The sequence below is a fragment of the Pangasianodon hypophthalmus genome, chromosome 23, assembly GCF_027358585.1.
Source record: "Pangasianodon hypophthalmus isolate fPanHyp1 chromosome 23, fPanHyp1.pri, whole genome shotgun sequence".
Taxonomy (NCBI): domain Eukaryota; kingdom Metazoa; phylum Chordata; class Actinopteri; order Siluriformes; family Pangasiidae; genus Pangasianodon; species Pangasianodon hypophthalmus.
Genome location: NC_069732.1, coordinates 11,856,906 through 11,878,484, shown reverse-complemented (window position 1 = coordinate 11,878,484; position 21,579 = coordinate 11,856,906). Strand labels below are relative to the sequence as shown.

Genomic DNA, 21,579 nt, shown 5'->3' with positions numbered 1-21,579 from the left:
TCACTGATTAATTCATTCAGTTTTGTTCTGTTGACCAAATTTCTTGTTTCATGTCTTTCATTAGATCATTTAAACATTTTAAAGCTTTGCTCTCTGTCATCTGTACAGATTGTGTAAGCGCTCGTATCTGTTTTGATGATGACGTGATGGTGCAGGAGCCTCGCTGACAGTTTGAGAGTCGGGATCTATAAATATCTAAAAACTTGATCAGGTCTTGAGAAAATTACACTTAGCTGTCAAGGATTTAGTCTTCATTAGGCATACTAATTGTTTTAAACACTGTGTTTGTTAAACTGACTCCTTACGCTAACAGCCAAGGCAATGTTAAAAGCCCAAATAAAATCATTTCTATGTAACTTTGGTCAAATATGTTTATGTTTTCTTAAAATGGGCATGTCAAAAAATATTATGTCAGCTCAAGCAAGATCTGAGTTTTTTGTCAAACAATTTGAAATACTGGACATTTCAGTTTGCTTCAGAATAGAAGTCGTTTTAGACAGAGTGAAGACAATGTTTTCTAAAGTGTTCCTTGCACATGAGGTTCTGCTTGTTAAAAGTTACATGTGAATAACCCTTTGCCATCTGAGCATTTCATTAAGGATTTAATAAGCCATTCCACCAGGGCAATGATAACATTTAATTCGATCATGCTGCCATGACACACTAGTAAAGGACCTAAAATCCTTCATCACAAATCCTATTATGACATTCTTGCACTGAAGACTTTTTGGTCCAAAGAAGTAATATGTTACCAAAACTCAAATTATTATAGATATCAGTGCCAGATAGACTTATTTCTTGATGAAGAATCCCAAAAAGGTTTGGTCTCCAGCCTGCACATTGTTCTTTCAAGAGAGTAGAGGAAATGATGCAACTTAGTTGGAAACCAGCAACTGTTACTAAATCTAGAAATCCAGAAAGCAATGCACAGAATTCTCATTCTCGAAGTTATTGTAATATATTGCCATTCGTACTAGAAATCTGTGTTACTTCTTGTTACTTATTTCTTTCCGCTCTTATTTTTCTACTGAAAAAAGAGCGGCTGCTGCCAAATTGGTCTCCTTTGTATTCCCAAAATCTGAATCCATCAGGAAAATAAATTTTCTAATAATGTCATAAACTAATAGTCTACACTTTGTCTTTGTTGGTTTAAATAAAGAGACAGCAATTTAACTAAGATTAGGATGTTCCATTACCTCACCTGAGAATACTATAATAATTTGTTGACATAACGTATTACAGTTTTGTATGATCAGCAGAACCTGGAACACTTGTATGACTCATATCCAGCTGGAACCATGTTATGATTTAAACAACAGCTCTGATCAACTGACAAGAAATACATAGCTTCTTAAATTATTTTTACAATCTAGTAGTGCAAACATTGCATTGTTTGATTTTCTTAACAAAGTTGTCTACACTTCTACAGCACTTGGGAAATGTAGGTAAACAAAAAGATTTGCTACATCTAGCGACACTGACCAGTTGCAGCAGAGGAGGGCGGTGCCTTCAGACATTAAAATTTCAGAGAATAACTTTTCTGAACTGCCTCACCCGCAGTCTCTAAAGTGCTTTCCGACCTTCTGAATGCTTTAGACGACTGTTTTGAAAGGAAGTATAAATCAGGCTGTAAAGACTTTATCACAGAACTGGTTGGATGTGCTTACTTTCTCCTCCAGGTGTGCAGTTTGGCATCAATTCCAGAAGGCATGCAGACTTTCAGACAGAGATTAATCTAAGATGTAATGATTTTGCAATGTTGGTAGAATCCAGTGGGAATCTCAAGACAAGCTTCATCACTGCATAGAGAGTCAACGTCAAAAACCAATTGATCTTGGAATTGGCACATTCACAAGCATGAACCTAATGACTGCACCAGTCAAGCAAGAACGTGGGAGTTATAACCTACTGGGAGTGTGGGTGTTTCAGATCTGAAGTTATTCATGCACTTCAGATGCATGAATAACGTGAAAAACAGAATGGGAACCAAACGTTTTGTTTTTTTATAACGTAGGAACTTTACTGTATAGCTCACAACAGGTATTTGACTTAGTCTGACGGTTAAATGAGAAGGGGTTCAGAAGAACTGAAGATGCACAGAGAGCTCCTGCCTTAGAATGATGTAAGGAAACACATATTGAACTCACCCCTATTCCCACTCACTCCTGAAGGAATTCTGATTAATCCCGCCTGCCCCCAAAAGAATTCTGACCAATCCCACCGACTCCCTCAGTTATTATTTTTGTCTGTACCTGCCTGTGATGTTTTCTAATGAGCTTAGTCTGTTCTTTTTCTCCAAAATATGATCAAATTATTAATTTAAACCAGAGTCACCCTGACTAGGATAAAGCATTCACTAACGACAAATGACTGAACGCAGTAAATCTGACACATCTAATGCACTGCCATGTTAATGAATGTGGCCTTTCTTTGCAAGCTTCATATGAGACCACCTGCTCCCACCCACATGAAAGTAAAAACCACCCATTCCCATGACTTTTTTTCCTAGTCCCAATGCACGCCTCTAATTAAGACCCTAACTATCCCTGAGAATGCATGTAGTACCAAAGTTACACAATAAAAACCTTATTACTATGATTGAAAAGCAAATGATCATGCTCCTTTTCATACTTGTGCTGTGGAGAAATGCTCTCAGAGCTGAATTGGTGGTCTTCCACTAGAGATAGGGAGTGTTTGGGAGTGCCTTGGAATGACAGGAATGTCTTAGTAGTGTGTACACAGGTGCACTAAGAAATAGGATAGGATTGGGATCAGACAGTTAATTGGGAAATTGAAATGGACGTATAAAATCAGTGCCTATACTTTTCTGCAGTCAGTCCACACGAAAAACAATTAGTCCACACATGAATCTGGAAAAAAAAGGCAACCAAGGGTTATAGAAATCAACTTATTGGCTCTGAATATGACAATTATTGGGGAAAGAATGATGAAAAACTACAGTCTGCACAGCTCTGGGAAAAACGTGGACAATCATTCATAATTTTCATTGTTGCTCCATTCTCTAGAAAAGATTAATGAACATGCTTAGCTTCTACTTTACTGTGATTTACAATTTAAGATGAATCAGCAAGATTACAATAAGTTGTCCTCCTAAACCTCATACATTAAGCGCTCAAGTTGTGCCAGATTTAAGACTAATTTGCTCACACTTCCAGACTACAAGTCTTGGACGGCGGTCCTGGGTGGAAAATGACAGCATTTGCCGAACAGATGTTTGTGTTTTCTGTAAAGCCTCAGTTTATGCATGAGTGCTGTTAACAGCCATTTGAGTGACATAAAACATGAAATGCTAATTAAATAAATGTAAGAAGAAAGAAAGAAAGAAAGAAAGAAAGTAAGTTGTACACAAAAATAGGTTTTAATTGCTTATGGTCAAAGGTGGTCTTAACACTTTCACAGAGATTTCAAATTAATGTTAAAAGAGAAATGAACACTTTATTTGTTCAAATACTATAAACACTGTATGTATATATATATATATATATATATATACACACACACACACACACACACACACGTATATATATATATATATATATATATATATATATATATATATATATATATACATACAGTGTTTATAGTATTTGAACAAATAAAGTGTTCATTTCTCTTTTAACATTAATTTGAAAACTCTGAAATATCTCATATATATATATATATATATGTATATAACAAATACTGTGTTTATAGATAAAGAGATGAACTATATGAACTATACACACACACACACACACACACACACACACATATATATATATATATATATATATAGATAGATAGATATAGTTATAGATATGTATGTATGTATATATATGTATATAACAAATACTGTGTTTATAGATAAAGAGATCTATGAATAATACAAAAAAACTATACAGAGAGTGAGAGAGAGATCAATTAATGTCTACCTCAAGACGTATGTCTCATTGCTCTTCAAATATCTGTTTTTACTGTTTTTATATGGCCTGATTAGAGGCTTATCACAAATAACAAACATATGTTCAACTCAAGAAATACGTTGTGTAGTTTATATGGTTACTGTTACAGTGTCTGGATGGTTTCGCTGAAATGGCTGTCTGAGTGCGATAAATCTTAAGACATTTTACTTTATCACTTAATCATTTTCTAGCTTTTGTTTTAGATTTGATATGTTCATCTCTTCTTTTTTTTTGGTTGAGAGGTCATATGCGTGACTCGGTCTTTTAATGCTCCAGGTGTGAAGTCACATTTTGCTCTATTTCCTTCAGTTCTTGGCCCAGATCTACTGTAGTTAAAGTCACTGTTGTGCCAATAAATAAGACTCTAAATGGACAAAACAGCTGTCACTCATGGTCCCCTGCCAGTTTATTGGAGGGGTTGTGGTTTCCTGCATTTCGTCATTCGATATCATCCGGCCATAATCTTACGATTCGGAACAATTTCCTGAGCCCTAGACGATTCCTCAATCTTGGATACCGCAGCATTAAACCGCACTGGATTTTGGATGTAAGATTTGTTTGAGTTTCTATAATAATCTTTCCAAGAGCATAATGAATTCGAACTCTTGCTTAAACACTTGCAGGGGAATGTAGCTCCAGTTTGCCAGTTCAGAATTTTAAGTCACTGAAAAATGTGACATGGTTAAACCATTTTATTATTACACCACAACCACCATTTGTTTATGTCTGGAAGCATGACAATTGACTTTTACTCAATAATAGCCATGGAATGTGATTAAGTCTAAGAATCTGTGATGACACCTGATCTCTTGTTATGCTCGATTATTTGAGCAAACATGTACATTTCTCATAGACAGCAATTTTAATTTCTCCCAGATGCACCATGAGTTGGCTTTGATCCAGACTGTCTGTGGAAACAGTGAGAAATTCAATGCACATATTTAAATCATGGCCATTTGTACTTTGGAAATATATCTTCTACTGTAGCAAAATGGCTGCTTGAATCTAATTTCAAATATGTGGGCGTTTCGTTATCTGTACCGTGTTGGTGAAAGATTTGTTCTTGCACCGAGCCACTGGATTCAGAAGCCCACAACCACTGTGACACTAGCTATCATAGTTCAGCACAGATCATCCATCAACACCTACAGTTCCACTGAAAATGATCCTAAATCATTGCACTGAGAGGCCACGCAGACACCCAAATTCAATATGGAAAAGTCTTCAGTTGGCTGTGTTGTTCTTGGCATGGCAGAGTGAAATGACAACATTTCCCTTCCTGCTAAAGGAAAGCTGTTCCCTGTGGGGTCAAGGTAGATGGTTCATCCAAGATCAAAAGTAACATGGACCAGAGGCAGTCCAAAACAACAGCGGTTTTATCATCCTCTTGCATTGCATCGATTGACTGAACTTGGATACATAGGAACTTGTAAATGCCCAGGGAGACTGTATACGACAGAAAAAGCACTCAAAAGAAACCCATAAGAACCCAGATCATCCAGAACCCATAAGAACCCAGATCATCCAGCAGCATAGTGAAAAAAATACTTCAGGATAATCACATCGTGAAATATTTGTCTGTCATGTTTAAGTACATTGAGCTGGATTTTAATGCTCTAACCATACATTATTAATATTTACACACAGCAATGTTGAATTCTCTAGTCTGATTGGTCAGATGGTGTTTATTAATGTTCTATAACAGCAGCACAGACAATGGTGCCGGCTGTAATTCAAATGACAGGTATATATGAATAAGCTTGTGGTAGAACCTTATCATTTCTACAGTAACACCTCATGCACAGGGACTTGCATGACACTCTGCATAACTTAAGGCTAATAATAAACAGATAAAAAAAAATGCGTGGTGATTAAAAAAAAAAGAAAAAACTTATAACTGTTGATATGGTGAAGCTTTCTGTAAAGAGATATTTATTAAAAAAATTATGGAAAGAATCTTCAGTGTCAGCGCTTTGTAAGAGTCAATTAGTTTTATAGCACAGGGTTCTTCAGTACAGAGGACTTTGTACTTTCTGTTTATAGCTGCTATAATGTAAGTGAGAACAGGAACTAACTTGGTTCATGGATTTTTCCTTGTTGCAGGAAAATAATCAAATTTACGGTGGTAACAGGAACACAGCATCACGTCAGACTGTCGATTGTTTTCCTATAACAGCACGCCCTGTCATGTTTTATTACTTACTTAACTTCTATTTTAATCTTTATTCTAGAGAACAAAGCTGCAATAAAACAGAGAGTCACTATGGCTTCCAATTAGCTCTTTACCACACAGTCACGGTGAAAATCATATCATCCAAGTTTTGATTGCTTGCTTTCATTTACTTTAATGATCTAGTTTGTGGCCTGTGGTATACTTCTCATACCTAAGTCATATTTGTCTTGATTTGTGTTTATTTATGTATGTTTTTTATTGATTTGTTTGTCCATAGCAACTTTTTCCAGCCCATATTACTCATGTCGTTGTTTAGACATGGCTATGATCACGCTACAGCTAAACATATTTGCAAGGCATTTCTTACGACCACGAATTGTTTTCTCAAGAGCATTGCTCGGTGTCTTGCTTTGATCACAGTATATCTTATACAAACATCTAAATTGTACAGCTAATCAAAACCGTCTTGCACAGAGGAAAACTCATGGCTGGCTTAGACCACAGCTGAAAACAAATCCACTTAGACTGGGTTTTGCCAGAGTGTCAGGGGGAACAGTAAAGCCACAAATCAAATCGCTCTAAATTTTGGAGGGATAGAATCACCAGCTGCTCTCATAAGTGAGGACTCTTCAAACCTCACGCCAATTTCAAAATGCTACTCCAAAAATTAGTATATACTCTGCAATCAGAGAAATGTCAAAGCATAATATTGGTTTTTCAACATGCCTTTCCATCAAATTTACATCACATTAACTTATTTAGAGGTGATAATATTTATAAGAAAACCAAGACTCTAAAGGGAAAAAAGAAATAGCTTTTAACAACCCTGTGGTAAATTTATTCAGGTCAATGGCACAAGAAAAATGTAATTCTTGTTTATTCAAAAGGTAAACATATTAAATTGGAAAAAAAAAGAAATGAACTACACATCCAAGGGAGCAGATCAGAAATGGTATAAAATGCACTGTTCTTCTATTATGCATAATTACTCATAAACAGCCTTCATGCTAGCAGGAATTAAGCAATGCAAATATTGTAAAAACTGTAAATTTTTCATTAATAGGATATTCATTCAAATTATAATATTTAACTAAATATCCAAAGTAAACTGTAGTTTTGGTGCATATCTAGCTCTAGAGAGAAGTGCACAGCATACTAGTAACTGTTCTTTATAGGATATTTATGGGCATTTAAAAGCCAGTGTGATTCAGAAAATGATGATGAATGATGATGATGATGATGATGATTATTATTATTATTATTATTATTATTATTATTATTATTATTATTGGGCAAAATACAACGTCCTCAATGCTGCAAGTGTTCATATACATCATCAAATTTAAAATTAAATCAGTACAGTAGCAATCAATTAAGGCAATACTTAAAACAGTGCAAAAATTTTCCCCAAGGCACTTATGTGGAATGTTCACAACAATCTTTCATTTATTTACAAAATCCAACTTTAAAGCTACAGCTCACAAGTAAAAAAAAAACAAACAAACAAACAAAAAAATTGCAGTCATTTATCTTAATCCATAATCCCAGTATTTGTTTCTTTGTCTGTGTCCAGGCTTGCCATCTCAAAGATGTTGCAGATTCTTAGCAAATGCTAATAAATGGCTCTAGTTTTAAAGGCCCTAGAATCCTAAGAATGTCGATTCCTGAGGAAAACTGTAAGGTTCAGGTGGAAGATTCCAGAAGGTCATAAGTGAGCATGCTCAGAGCTCTGGTCACTGTCATGACTGTCGTCCTCATTGGCCGGGGAGCCTACAGGGTGATGCAGTCCTACCATGCCAGCAAATTCGGAGGGCAACAGGGTTCCTTTCTTCACGTTCACCAGTTCTTTCTCTCGCGCTGCAGCTCCCTGCTGTCCTCCTTTCACTCGTTTCCACTTCATCCTCCTGTTTTGAAACCACACTTTCACCTACGCACATTGAAGACGCAACCAATCAACTCAAGTTTCAGTTAAGCACAGAGTATACTGTAAAGCATTTTAAAAGCAATACACTTCTGGTATCGTAAAGTGGGTAATGACACAGAGTAGCCAAATGTACACAATATTTACAGGATTAATTGAGTCTCCTAGCAACATTGACTTGCCAGAACTGCCTTCAGAGAAACTCAATGCCCTTCGGTGCGTGCCTGAGCAGGCGGGTGTGATACTTTTGAGAAGGAGCTGTTGTGGCATATAAGCCCCACCTCTAAAACCACCATCACCTATATGTGAGAGGTCTCTTCTTAATGTGGGCGTATGAACTTATGTGTTTCTGCTTGATTTACAAGCTTTTTGTAACAGAGCACTGAGAGCACAGATTTCAGTCGTACTCTCACTAGTTCAATTTACATTGCTCTTACGTAAAGCACACACAACACCTCATCTTCCTTGGCAGGACTCGGCGACTCTTTGATGTCACACTTACAGAAGATATCTTATTTTAACACTGTGGGTATTTTTCTTCATGAATTTGGATGAGTAGAGGTGCAGCAACCTGACTGGCGCCATGGGGGTTGGCATCGGGTGGCCAGGCTATTTACACCTGGTCAATAATGTGCTGATGCATGGCGCCTGGCAGCCTGCTGGCCTGTGGCCCTGACTCATTTGCCTGACTCAACAACTTGCCCTGTATTTGTGTCTCTTAGTGATGATTAAGCTGCTGCCTAAAACAGTCCGAACGGTTCCAGACCCCAAGTTGGTAACCACCCCCAACCTATGTGACTATTTTAGGGGTAGGTAGTTATTTTAGACTGCAGGTATTTTAAAGTGAGCTGTGCTGGAAATTATATGTTGAATATGGTTGCATGAATATGAACCATATTCAACATATGAAGCTTGTCTAAAATCATAATTGTAATGTTCATATTCCTCCGGCAAAAAAAAAGAAATTTTATTTATATATATATATATATATATATATATATATATATATATATATATATATATATATATATATATATAGTATTGTGCAAAATTCTTAGACACCAGAAAAATGTTTGTATGTCAGTAAAGAGCAACATATTATAAAGCAACATATTATGTAAGAAACCACTTTTCAGACAAAAAAACATAATGAAGGCTGCTGGATTTTGCTGCAAAAATAAGAAGCAAGTGCGACAGTCATAGTCTCCAGAAGAACTGTGGCTAGTTGTTCAAGATGCTCAGTAACACTTACCAGCTAATTTCCTTATAAAACTGCACAAATTGTACCTGAGACCGCTATTTTTTTTTAAAGCAAAGGGTTGTCACACCAAATATTGACTCCGTTTCATTTATTACTGTTCTTTGTAGGATTTTTTATGTAGAAATATTTAATTTCCTTATTTTTGAAGGCATCCTTGCTCTACAGCATTTCTTCGCATAAGACTTTTGAACAGTACTGTGTATATACATACATACATATACATATATATATAAAACACAATGGGACGTTCTGTTAAAGGAAAATAATCAGTAACCGGGTGGTGGGATGCTTCACCATATTAATTATACATTTTTGATTGATTTTATTTATTTTTAGTGTTTTATTATGTGAAACCTCTGCCATACAAGTCCCTGTGAATAAATTATTACAAATGACAACATATTAGAGCGAGTGCATTAATATGAACGTGATCTTTGCAGCTGGAACGTCTGTCAGAGCCAGGTTGTTATAGAATATTAATCAAGACCTTCTGACCAATCATTTTCGAGAATGCTCTGGTATAAAGTCCTTTAACTAATTACTGTAATATTGGTTTGCTTCACAATGTCATTAGAACGTTGCTCACAGAGTGTCCACATTTAGATAATAAACTAACATTATGGGCAGTGGTGTTAGGGCATTAGTATTAGAGCTAAAAATTTTGACGTAATGTTGTAGGAACATTTATAAATGTTATATTCTCAGAATGTAGAGAACCCATTCCTAGAACTGTAACATTTATAAACTGTTCTGCTAACCAAGACTTGTTTGCTGAGTAGGTGTAATTTAGATGTGCACTGAAAACAAGAGAAGCCTGTGGTACTAGGAGTACTGAGAATACATGCACACAGACTGATTCGTCACTCATTACTTTCTTCAATATAATGTGACGAGTGAGCACATCAACTAGTGAGATTTGGCTGTTCCAGGATCAACCCACACACAGATTTATTGGACCGGTGAAGGGAATCTTCGAGAGCCAATGTGTGGAGGAGTGCGGAGGGAAAACAGGGCTGAACAGGAAGACTTGAATCCTATGTGAGTTGTCTGGCTTCTTGGGCTTTTCATTGGGCCAAGGCGCTCAAGATGGGTTTATCCTACAGGTTCTCCGGATCACATATGGGGGTGTGACATCCATAGGCTATGGTGTATAAATGCAGTCTGTCAAGCAGACATTTGATTTACACTGGGATATAATGGAAGCCAAAGGTGGAGTTGAAGTGTTGTATGTTGGTAAAAAGAAAATTCAGTAGGTTTTGGGCTTATTTAAGGGTGTCAGAATTACAGAGTGTGAAATACGCTGTGTGTGAGAGAAGTGGTGGAAACATTTGGCTCTGTTTGGGCTACACAAACAGCAGGAGGAATAAGGATACTTACATAAATGTGCACACGCACTCTCAAAACAGATGTGTTAAAAAACAACATTTAGTGTCACATTTTCAACACATCTGTGCGTCTAATCAAACACATCACATTCTTTTTACTTATAACACAACCAGTGTGTTTTCAGGCAGTGTGGTTTTTTGTAACACAAATATGCGTTAAAATACAGTACAGTATTTTAAAGGCTATATATATGACACTCATACAACCTCAAATCATACATAAAATCAAAAAGAAGATATGTCAATGTGAATATTGACAACACAAAAAGTGTGTTTATTACCACATGATTTCTGAGAGTGCATAAACAAGCATGCACACACACACACACACACACACACAAAATACACGCAGGAACCCAAACCAGCCGTACCGCCTGTGTTTTGAAATCTATAGGCCTCAGAATGATATCATGATTCTCGTCTACAGGATTACCAAATGTTAAAAAATCAGATTTTTAAACTGTTTTTTTTCCTATAGAGGAAGCTTTCCTCAGTTTTCTACATGCTTCATGTTGCAGCAATCCAATCAAAATGAGATATGTAAATAGTGTTTCAAGTATTATTTTTAGTATTTTAACAATAACAATAAAAATAACATGGTTATTTTATGTTAAAAAATGGCACGGCTGTATCTCACTCTATGCAAAAATAAATATTCAACAGAAAGCAAGCTCAGCATGGGGCATACTTGTCTCTCTGTGAGGTCAAGGTTGACAGCGATTTCGTAACGTCTTAGCCGTGTCAGATAGTTGTGGTGGGCAAACTCTGACTCCAGTTCCCGGATCTGCTCCTTGGTGAACGCTGTGCGCTCCTTCCTGGGCTTACTGCTCACATCTGACTTATAGCTCCCGTCTTGGGAATCTAAAATGAAAAACAGAACATTTTCCAGCTGTGGGGGAAAAATTTGCCGAAACTGGACAAAAAAGTTTTTGTGAAAATACAAAAGGACAAAAAAAAAGACATGGGATTGTGTGATAAACTACAGGAGCCCAGGAGAAATGAAAATAAAATGAGAACTAAACAATTAGGGGTTCCAGTCACCTTTTATTATGCCGATATTGGTCATGTGTTTGCAGAAGGCCATCAAGGCCAGGCGCAGAGTAAACCTGGACTAAATCAACACAGCTCTCCTGTTCTCTCTCATTTCTATATGATCCATGCTACATTTTACTGTCCTTCATTGTATATCAGGTATTATTTTTAGGAATAGTTTAAGTGATTTAGAATTTTTACCAGTAATGTAGGATATCTGCCACTGCAGAAAGCTTGTTATTCATGCTATAGTCTTTGTACTGTAACATCTTTTGGCATAACAATTCACTGTATATTTTATTATTCATTAACTTGTGCTGTGATTAAAAGTAACAAACATCCTGCTTTCATCTTAATAGTTTTAATAACTATTGTAATTGTAACCTGAGTGCAGTTAAATGGAACAGTAAGTCGTGCGTGTGCTGGCCAGTGGAGTGTAGGTTTAATGGCCGAGTCTGGTGCTACACTGGGTCATTCTCTCATCAGTCTCAGAGGTATAACTTGCTGTGGCGTTTCCCTTCAGAGCTTTAATGGCCTACTGGTGAAACTGGGCTTTAAATGCTTGCGCCAGTCACACCTGTGCGTTTGATCCCCCAACATGTGTACTGCATTTTGAACCACAAAATATGTTTAGTGTTCATGCTGAAAACTGTCATTTAATGTTCGATTGACTGCTTCACTGCTTGTACAAAAACATAAATACAATTTAAATACAATTTTGAATTGAGATAGTGTAGAAGTAATTTTACAGTTAATCTTGGCATCTTAGTAAAGATCTGCTGATATTACTGATCCTACAGCAACTCAATATATGTATATTGAAATTTGTTTACTTCTAAAATATTATAGCGGAGTCTCCTTGTCTAGCCCCTCATAACCAGCCTACAGAAAAGACACTGGTTGGTATTTCCCCATTCTTCAGCACGTCTATTACTTAAAGATTTTCATGCTGGCGGTTGAAAATAAAAGCCATGTCTGAAAGAGTGGCCCATAAATTATGATCCAGCACTTTGTCGCCTTGAACTGTAATATTCTAAATGCCCCTGTGAAGTTCAACCAAAACTAACCCCTAAAGTGTTTTCATGAAAGGGATAAAGGCACCATTACAGAGCTGAAACTGCTGCCTCTACTTTCAAGAAGGAGGAATAAATTTTGAAACCATATTTTTGTCCTGACCACATGAAAGCGATCTGAGGAAAATTACAACCCACTTCATTTATTGGTACTGAACGTGCAAGAGTTGGTCACTGAGATATTCTCAGCTATTTGGTGCCACCATTCATTTAATAAATGTCTCTAGCAGCACCTTTCAAAATAGAACAAAGCAGAATAGAAAATAAAATACCAGGAAATGACGAGAATATATTGTTACCCCTTACCGTGCATGCACATTTAATGTGAATGGCCAAACATTAACATGATGGCAACAAATTTATACAGTCAGTGGCATTGAACTCGCACTGCCATTTTAATTTTTAAACTCAAATATTCTGCCCTTTTGCATATGTAATTAAATAACATAACTAAATTAGAATTACTTGTAAAATTACAAAATGCCACAAAACATTGTGATTTTATATTAAATTATCAACTGTGCTTAATATATTTAATGTGTGAGCTGAGTGTGACATCTGATTCGGTTTAATGTACGAGCGGCCTGCCACATGTTACGCAGCAATGTTTTTGTTTGTTTGTTTGTTGTTTGTTGTTTGTATAATTTAATCTCTATTTATTGCTATTTGGATAAAATTGCAATGCTTTGGCAATACTTTAACTGTTGTGATGGTCATGCCAATAAAGGTCATTGAATTGAATTGATTTGAATTGAAATTAATTGAAATGAATTATTTATTTCTGATCTGTACTTTACAGAAAGCCTTCACTGTATTACACTGTAATAAAATTAGTGTAGCAAATTAGTGTAGTGTAGTAAAAGACTATGCTACAAAGAAAGAAAGTATGAAAGAAAGAGAGAAAGAAAGAATCTTTTTTAATTATAAAATCCCCTTTCAGAACTGACGTGACCTATGTGGAGTAAATCTTAAAAAGCATGTATATGTAATATAACTAAACCTCACCAAAAGTTTGTTCTGACAGTTGACAAAAATCATAATATAATCCTGAAAGAGGGAAAGATCATTTTCCTGGTCAGCATGGTTTATTAGTGAGTATGGAAATACAATGGATGACTACCAAACCAAAGTTGGTTTAGAAAAATGAAACGCATACTGCAAACCTTTCAGTCATTAGGCTCTTTGTAGCTGTTACAGTGGTGAGATGTGTAATTTAAATCCAGGTTGTAGCCCAGAAGACTTAATGAAAGAAACTAGCAAATGACCAAACAAAAATAAAATGACAATATTTATCACTGACTTTAATAAACTCATTCCATCACATGGATTAGAGTACAGAATATTCAGTATCTTTGAATGGCAGAGTATGAAGCTTTTCACTGTGGTGAATGTTTGGCATAATTATTAAAAAAAATAATCATAATAATAAGTCAACAAAAGTGAATTTTTAGGTGATGTCGCATTACATCTAAAGGGTGAAAATTATTGTTAAATTATGCAAGAAACAATCAAACAATCTGTTTGAATAGTTGTGAAAAACACATGGACTTTATTTGGATAAATAATAATATGTATAATAATTCATATTAACGTAATAATTCATATTAAAAGTTGTGTAATTTGGTAATATTTAAAAATGATAGAGAATTAATTACTTTTTCTGTCAATTTATTACATTTTAAAAGTTCAATATTTAAAAAATATTTTCATATTAATGTTTAAGAATATAGCAGTTATTTTTTATATTATTATTATTGATATGTGTTAACAAAGGTAAAGTAATACTGTATAAATATGCCTTGCTTACCCGAGTTGTCACTCTTTCCTTTACTGTTCCTCCGCTCTGGTTCTATGGGTGACATGGTTTGCCGCCCGTAGTCCCCAGACCCACACACTGCTCCTGCTGGGTCAGTGTTTCCTAGGCCTGTGTTTGCTGTGCACATATTCTGACCCGCTGTTCCTCCAGATGTGCACAGCTCTGCAGGAGTGTCAGGGTGAGGAAGGCAGGCGGCGTGGCGGGTGCTGCCAGGCGAGGGCATCTGCTGGACATGCCAGGCGGGCTGATGCTGTTGATGATGGGGCAGCTGCTGAGAAGGATGATTGCGTGCATGAAGCCCGCCGAAACCTCCCTCCTCTCCTGTGTAGCTGCATGGCGGTGAGGGTCCTGGCAAATCAGGGTAGGAGACGTGATCAGAGCGGCCGTGCAATGCCAGCGACGACTGGGTGAAGGCCGGGTGGAGAGTCTGGGCTGGAGCGTGTGGGTTCCGCAGGCAGCCGAACAGAGAATGATCCATCTTGCTTCAATCACCACAAATCCACACTGAAGTACTCCAGACCAAAAATCACAAAAATACACCCTTCAAGACTGAACTGAGTGTCACACTAGAGAGAGAAGATGCAGAAAAGTGGTAGTGGGAGGACCAAAAAAGCCCCTAAAATCACTCTGCTCCCTCACGGCTCCTCTTGTACTGACGGCTCTCACAATCCAGGACTTCAACGGCAAAAGGAAGAGGGAGCAGGCGGCGATGAAAGACAGGGCCTCCGGTAATCCTGAGCATGCGGCCCCTGTTGCCAGGCCAAGCGAGGGTAAACACACACAGCCTGCTGGAGGCTGCTCGGGTGACACACAACAGAGAGGGAGGGAGGGAGAGAGAGAGAGAGAGAGAGAGAGAGCAGGGAGTGTAGGGGCGCTTCCAGAGAAATGGAAAAGGAGAGAGGAATAGACAGAGAAACAGAGATGGGGGAGGCTCAGAGGAGGAGGTGGTAGGGTTGGATGTTATATATAGGGCGTAACTTGAGAGTGAGGCCGGGTCACTGGCTGCTTGCTACTGACCACATGCTTATGGTCTTCCTCTAGAAAGTGAGAGACAATAAATTTGAACCTGGCCAAGCAGGTCTGACCTCAAGGGAAATGCAGGCAATTTATTTTGGATCTCAGCTGCCTGACTCTGGCTGGCACATTTTCTAAGAACTGAGTCGCGTCGGGGGAAAGAGGGGGCTCGGATGTGCAGTGGGGAGAGACTGAAACTCAGCTTGCTTTCGACGTGCAATTTTACAAAATTGCCTAAAAAAGCAAGCTTTGACTTTATGCATCAGTCAGCATCATCATCATCATCATCATCATCATCATCATCATCATCATCATCATCATCATCTTCCTCTTGGTCTTCTTCTCCTTCTTCATCTTAATTATTTGCCATTTCATCACCATTGTTTGCACATTTTCTAACAGATCTACTGTATTATCAGTATCTCCAAACTACATGGAATCAAATTATCCTTATATTTTAAGCGAAATCTAAAATCGTATTTAAAAAATCATTTTAACATTAAAAATCTGCTCTTCCTTCAATGTGTCTCTTGGAGGATTTCCACTTATGCTTATTAAAATCAATATGTAATCCCCGGTAAAATGGCACTATTCTTCTAGACTGTTGCATTCCACAAATCTGGACTAGCTACATGTATAAAAGTTGGTTCCAGAAAACAAATACTGTTCAAATTCATGAAGATATGTGTCAGTGGGTGGAAGACAATATTTCTCTCTGAGAGTTCTCACTGAAAATTCAAACATCAAAAACCTTCTTCGTCTGTCGCTAAACGTTTGACGATTGGAAAAGTGCTAAAAATGTATTTAATGAGCTGTGTGTTCACTACCACAGCAAAATTCCATACATAAATGAGGTCAAACAAAAAACATTTTCTGTATTTTATCAAATGTTAATATTCTAAACATATTAATGTTATTGGGTGGGTTACCAGTTCACTTTTTATGTATATTATTCCTGTTTTTAAAACTTCATGATTTATTTATTTTTACTAACATGCCTAAATCCTTTTTTTCAAATGGAAACTTTGATGGAAATGATGAAAATTTTGCCTACAAGGATACAGTCGTTCCTCAAGTGGAGCTCTTAAAGATTAACAAGAAAATGTACCTTGTTATAATAAATGTGTTATTGCATATTGATTTATATAGACGATGTTTACATTTTAATTGTATATATTATTATTAACTGTATATGAATTTCTCAACAGTTGCTTGTGCTAAATTTATTTGCGACTTTGTTAAGAAACTAAAAATGGCTCTGCAGTTTACCCTCTTTATTTTTTCCAATGGTTTCTTGCTGAACAGAGTATATATAAACAAACGCAGTGTGCTTCTTCTCGTCGAGCCAGATTGTAAAATATAGAAAGCAAATTTTAAGATAGATCAGTGTGATCAGTGTAAGATAGATCAGTGTAATTATAAAAAAGAAGTCCATACATTAAACACGTTTGATATTTTTGGTTCATCACAGTGAGCTAACTAAAGATGCGCGTGTGTGGTTTTCCCCCCGTACTGTCCTATCCAATCCTATCTATGTATGTTGTGACCCCCAGGCTTGTAAAGCTGAACCAGTGGAGAAAATTAGATTCATTCTGAAGGTAAATGACTTTAGCAGAGCTGATGTGGGTGTTATTGCTATTTTGTGTCTCTCAGTTTGGAGAGACCGCTGCACGTGGAGGTCTTGTATTAATACCTAAAATAAAATGCAGTGTTTGCTTAACAAATTAAGCCAATTAGTCGTTATGTAACGTAATCTGCGAGTGGAGCCCCTGGGTGTGTATTAATGCTCATATGGTTTCGCTTTAGCTTCAGTCACAGTGCCATAGCAGTGCCCCGCGGCCTCCGAGTAGTTATGTGACTCTCCTGCTCCTCTCCTTCTTTTTGCACTCTCTCTCTCTCTCTCTCTCTCTCGTTCTCTGAGAGTACAAGCCCTAAGCCTCTGTAATAACCAACTGCTAATTTGACAGCTCCCAGTGGAGATGGGATATTCTGCAGGTGAGGCCTTTTGACCTTGGTGACCAACTGTGTGTGTTTGTGTGTATGTGTGTGTGTGTGTGTGTGTGTGTGTGTGTGGCATGTGTACACAAATGAAGCTCTGTTTTACTGTAGTTCTAGAGGCGGTTTTCCTCTGACAGACAGTACATATTAGATTTTGTTGGATTTTGTGCTTTGCCTAGGCAACACTCCCTCAAACTGTCTCCGTCAATCAAATCAACAAGGAATAACATTTACATGCACTTTCCTGAAAATATGACTGAAAGCAATTTTTTTGCACATTTTTTTAATTAATTTTATTTTCAATTGCAGATGCTTCGTGGGGGATGAATGAGAAATTTTAATTACCAATATCATCCATTTTCCATTTATATTGAGTTTATTAATTAACTTATTAATGAGCTGATTAATGATTTTTCATAATTTAATACTTCCAAACTTTCCCCCCACACGTTTTTCTGAAAGAGTATAAAATAATGAAATGTGAACCCTTACAGAAAAGTCACATGTCTTATGATTTACATGTTAAATTATGTGTACATATATAATTTTTTACAAAATTCATTTATTTTCACATGTTAATCTTTCCCATGTAGGTTGTACGGTTTTATTTTTCAGATGTGAGTTTTGCACATGGATAATTATTTTACACGTGCGGTAACATTACTCACATAATCACACAATGTGAAATGTATGTGTTTTTTTTCAGTGAGGAAGCATATGTAATATGATGAAATATTTGCTTAGTTTTGGTTGTGCTACATTTCAAAATTAAACCTCAGACATATAATTCAGAGACAGTGATCAGGCTTTGTGCAGCTTTGTGCACAGTATAAGATAAGACTCAGAGATTAGATATAATCTCTCTTATAATCTCTTACAGAAATTCACAGATAATGACTTGATCGTCACTGAAGCATATGATACAGTTTGTGATTTTATAACTATTTAAATTTACATTTTTTGTGCTTTGGTTATTTAAAGACAGATCTTATGTTTTTTCCCCTAAAACTCCTCAATGAAATCAAGATGCGAATGATTTGATTTGGTCCTTATTTGTGTTTTTGAAATATTACAACATGTAAAGCACAATGTTAATCAGTGTTTTAACATTAATAAAAAAGATCAATGTTTTAACATTAATAACAAAGAAACCTTTGGGTATGTACATTTGAATTTGACTTGCCTGTAATGTGTAGCCACAAAAGACATACCTCTGTATATTGAAACTAATATATGGAATTAATTTGTTTCTGAACACAGCATTTAATTCTCAAATTCAGCATTTATAGTATGTGGATTAAGTAAAATTTTCCATGCATTTAAAAAGGACAAAATGGAGCCAGACTCATACACACGGCTCTAAGATTTGGTAACAATTATATAATCAAGTCAAATTATATATAAAAAACATATCGTATCAGATCTTCTATTCTCCAAGCCTCAGTTGTGTTGTATATTGTACTTGATAAGTGTTTTTTTCACCTGTTCATATTTCTATAGTACGTGACTAAAGTTCAGTAGTACATTTATTATTATTATTATCATTATTTGTAAGCTAGAACTATTTTTTGTCCTCCGTTTAAAAAGAATATCTTAACAGATTTATCTGTCATCAGAATATACACTCTTCACTTACCAGAACTAAATTCTGTTCAGTGACCAACGCTGGACTCACAGCAGTCGTTTCTATAGTAACAGCTCCTTGACAGGGACATGTATAGTGGACGTGTCACATAATCTAAAGCTAATAATAAATAGATTATGTTATGATTAATAGATTATGTATGTTATTTAACAAAGATTGATATGAGGCTGCTTTCCGTAAGGATATGCTTATTTAACATTTATAGAAAGAGTCTGCTGGCACTTTGTAACAATTTTCTGCCATGAGAAAGTCTTCACGGACAGAGAACTTTGCACTTTCTGGTTTTTAGGTAACATGACAGAGTGTTTGTTAACATCAAGAGAGAGAAAATGAAAGGCTGTTAAGAGAACGATTGTTTATAGCTGTTAAAATGTAAGTGATAATAGTAGCTAACTTGTTTCCTGGAAGTTCCACAACATACAACATATAACTACCCATGATTAAAAGTATGAAATGGCATTCATTAATAAATTCAAAATTAGACTCATTGACAAATTGCTGTGGTTTAAGAGAAATAAAAACACTTCAGGATGTGCTGTTTTTGTTTTAATTATCAACATTTGAGGGGTGTTAAAGCAAATCAACAAAGTCGTTGATTTTTTTTCCTTTAATAGCAGTTTCCGAAGTGTATTAATCCTTACATATAACACTGTGTAATGAATACAGTTTGTTTACAGCGAAAACTTGAGCTATAAACAAGTCAAATTTAATATTGAGCTCCACCAGTTTACTGCAATTAATGTGAAAATTTAATTTGAAATTTATTTGATATTTCATTTAAGGGATCATAACAGCTTTGATGCCTGAAGCTACTGTATACTGTGTTTTGTCAGTCAGCTGCTGAATCCACACAGAGTGAATCAGTCTGCTGTAATGCTTATAGCTGAGACTGCTATATCCTACGCAATGCCTTCACTTCGTCTCAGCCTTTTAAAAGAGAATTTGTCTCTGGTTGGCTGAAAGCACTGCCATATGTCAGTAGTTAACATAAATGAAAAAAAAGTTTATCCTTCCAACTTAGGTCTCTACCTTCTATGACATGTTGTTCTAATATTACCGATAACTCTAAAAAGTGATGCTGACATTGTGTGATTTAACTGCTTCCTCTTTTTCTTAGTCCTTGGTGTGCTGGCCAAGTTTTTCAATGGAATTTGACTTTTCTGGTGTCTTTGTACCGTTAATACCTCTTACTTTCTGCAGTCTTTTTTGTCACATTTCTGAATCTAATGATTTTCAAACATATGATTTAACCTGAGAAATATGAGTCACAATCTCAGTTATTTCTGCTGTGTGAATTTACTGCCATGGCATCAGTCAGTGTTTTCTGAGCTTATGTATGCTTTAATACAGTTGTGACAGCTAGTACTTCCATAAGATATCATACACAGGACCTGGTGCTGTGCTGTCTTTATTATTTTTTGAGTAGTGTTGCTGTACTTGATTAAAATGGATCAAGAATTTCTTCACAGAAAGCAAAAGACCATTAAGCCTTGTCTATTAATATTATGTATTATTTGTCAGGATTAAAAATGTCCTCATTATTTAGCAAGAAAAAAAAAACAGTGCTGACCTAACTTGTTAGGGTTAGGTTTAGGATTTGATGTAGAAAATTTTAACATATAGGTACTTACATACATACAGTATAGGTTACATATACAGTATACTGTATAAGTCCTGAAAAGTCACAAAAAACAAATTCGTGAGTGTGTGTGTGTGTTTGTGTGTGTGTGCGCATGTGCGTGTGAGCGCGTGTGCATGCATCACGCCCTCTACTGGCACAGGTTAAAAGTAGGCTTACTCTAAAATAAACAAAATAATCCTGTGGCTGTCCTCTGACTTTTTGAGATTTCTTTTCTCACAGCTAATTCGCAGAGGTTTGGTCACATTCAAATCTTTTTGGGTGAGTTCAAAGCCTGTCTGAATAGCTGGACATATAGAGTTCGACCTCAACTTGGCATGAATGGAACATCTTCAGGCACATTAATAACTGAAACAGGTTTTTCTAAGCCACAGAAAAGCCAGAAATACTGATTAGGCATCTCCAATGACAGACTACCAGTGGAGCATCACAGACTAAAAAAGACAGATGCTTCCCTCATACAGTCTCCCGTATTTATCCGTTGAGGTTTTTCACATCAAGTCTTTTTAAACAGTATGCCACTGAGGACTAAATACTCCAGTCAGCCAGCTAATGACGTTTCGTATTCACTGTCGAATGTTCAGCTCTCGTCTTCTTTAATCAGGGCATGATTCTAAATTTTTACCCTCTAAACACTAATCCTTTTTGAAGATTGTGTGT

At 36.3% G+C, this 21,579-nt stretch overlaps 1 protein-coding gene across 3 annotated transcripts in view; it reads right to left on the bottom strand.

Annotated features, from left to right (window-relative positions):
• Positions 1-15,525, bottom strand: part of meox2b (mesenchyme homeobox 2b) — a 31,799-nt gene extending 16,274 nt beyond the window's left edge. Inside the window, exons 1-3 of one of the 3 annotated variants that reach the window (XM_026930030.3) lie at positions 14,615-15,520; positions 11,391-11,563; positions 3,889-8,062 (exon numbers count right to left, since the gene is read on the bottom strand). In XM_026930030.3, the coding sequence (XP_026785831.2) occupies positions 7,841-8,062; positions 11,391-11,563; positions 14,615-15,101 (882 nt within the window). In that variant the 5' untranslated portion in view covers positions 15,102-15,520 and the 3' untranslated portion in view covers positions 3,889-7,840. Of the gene's footprint in view, positions 1-3,888; positions 8,063-11,390; positions 11,564-14,614 lie in introns of those variants that run through there. The other 2 variants (XM_053228709.1, XM_053228710.1) reach the window with 2 other exon arrangements.
• Positions 15,526-21,579: the final 6,054 nt, after the last annotated feature.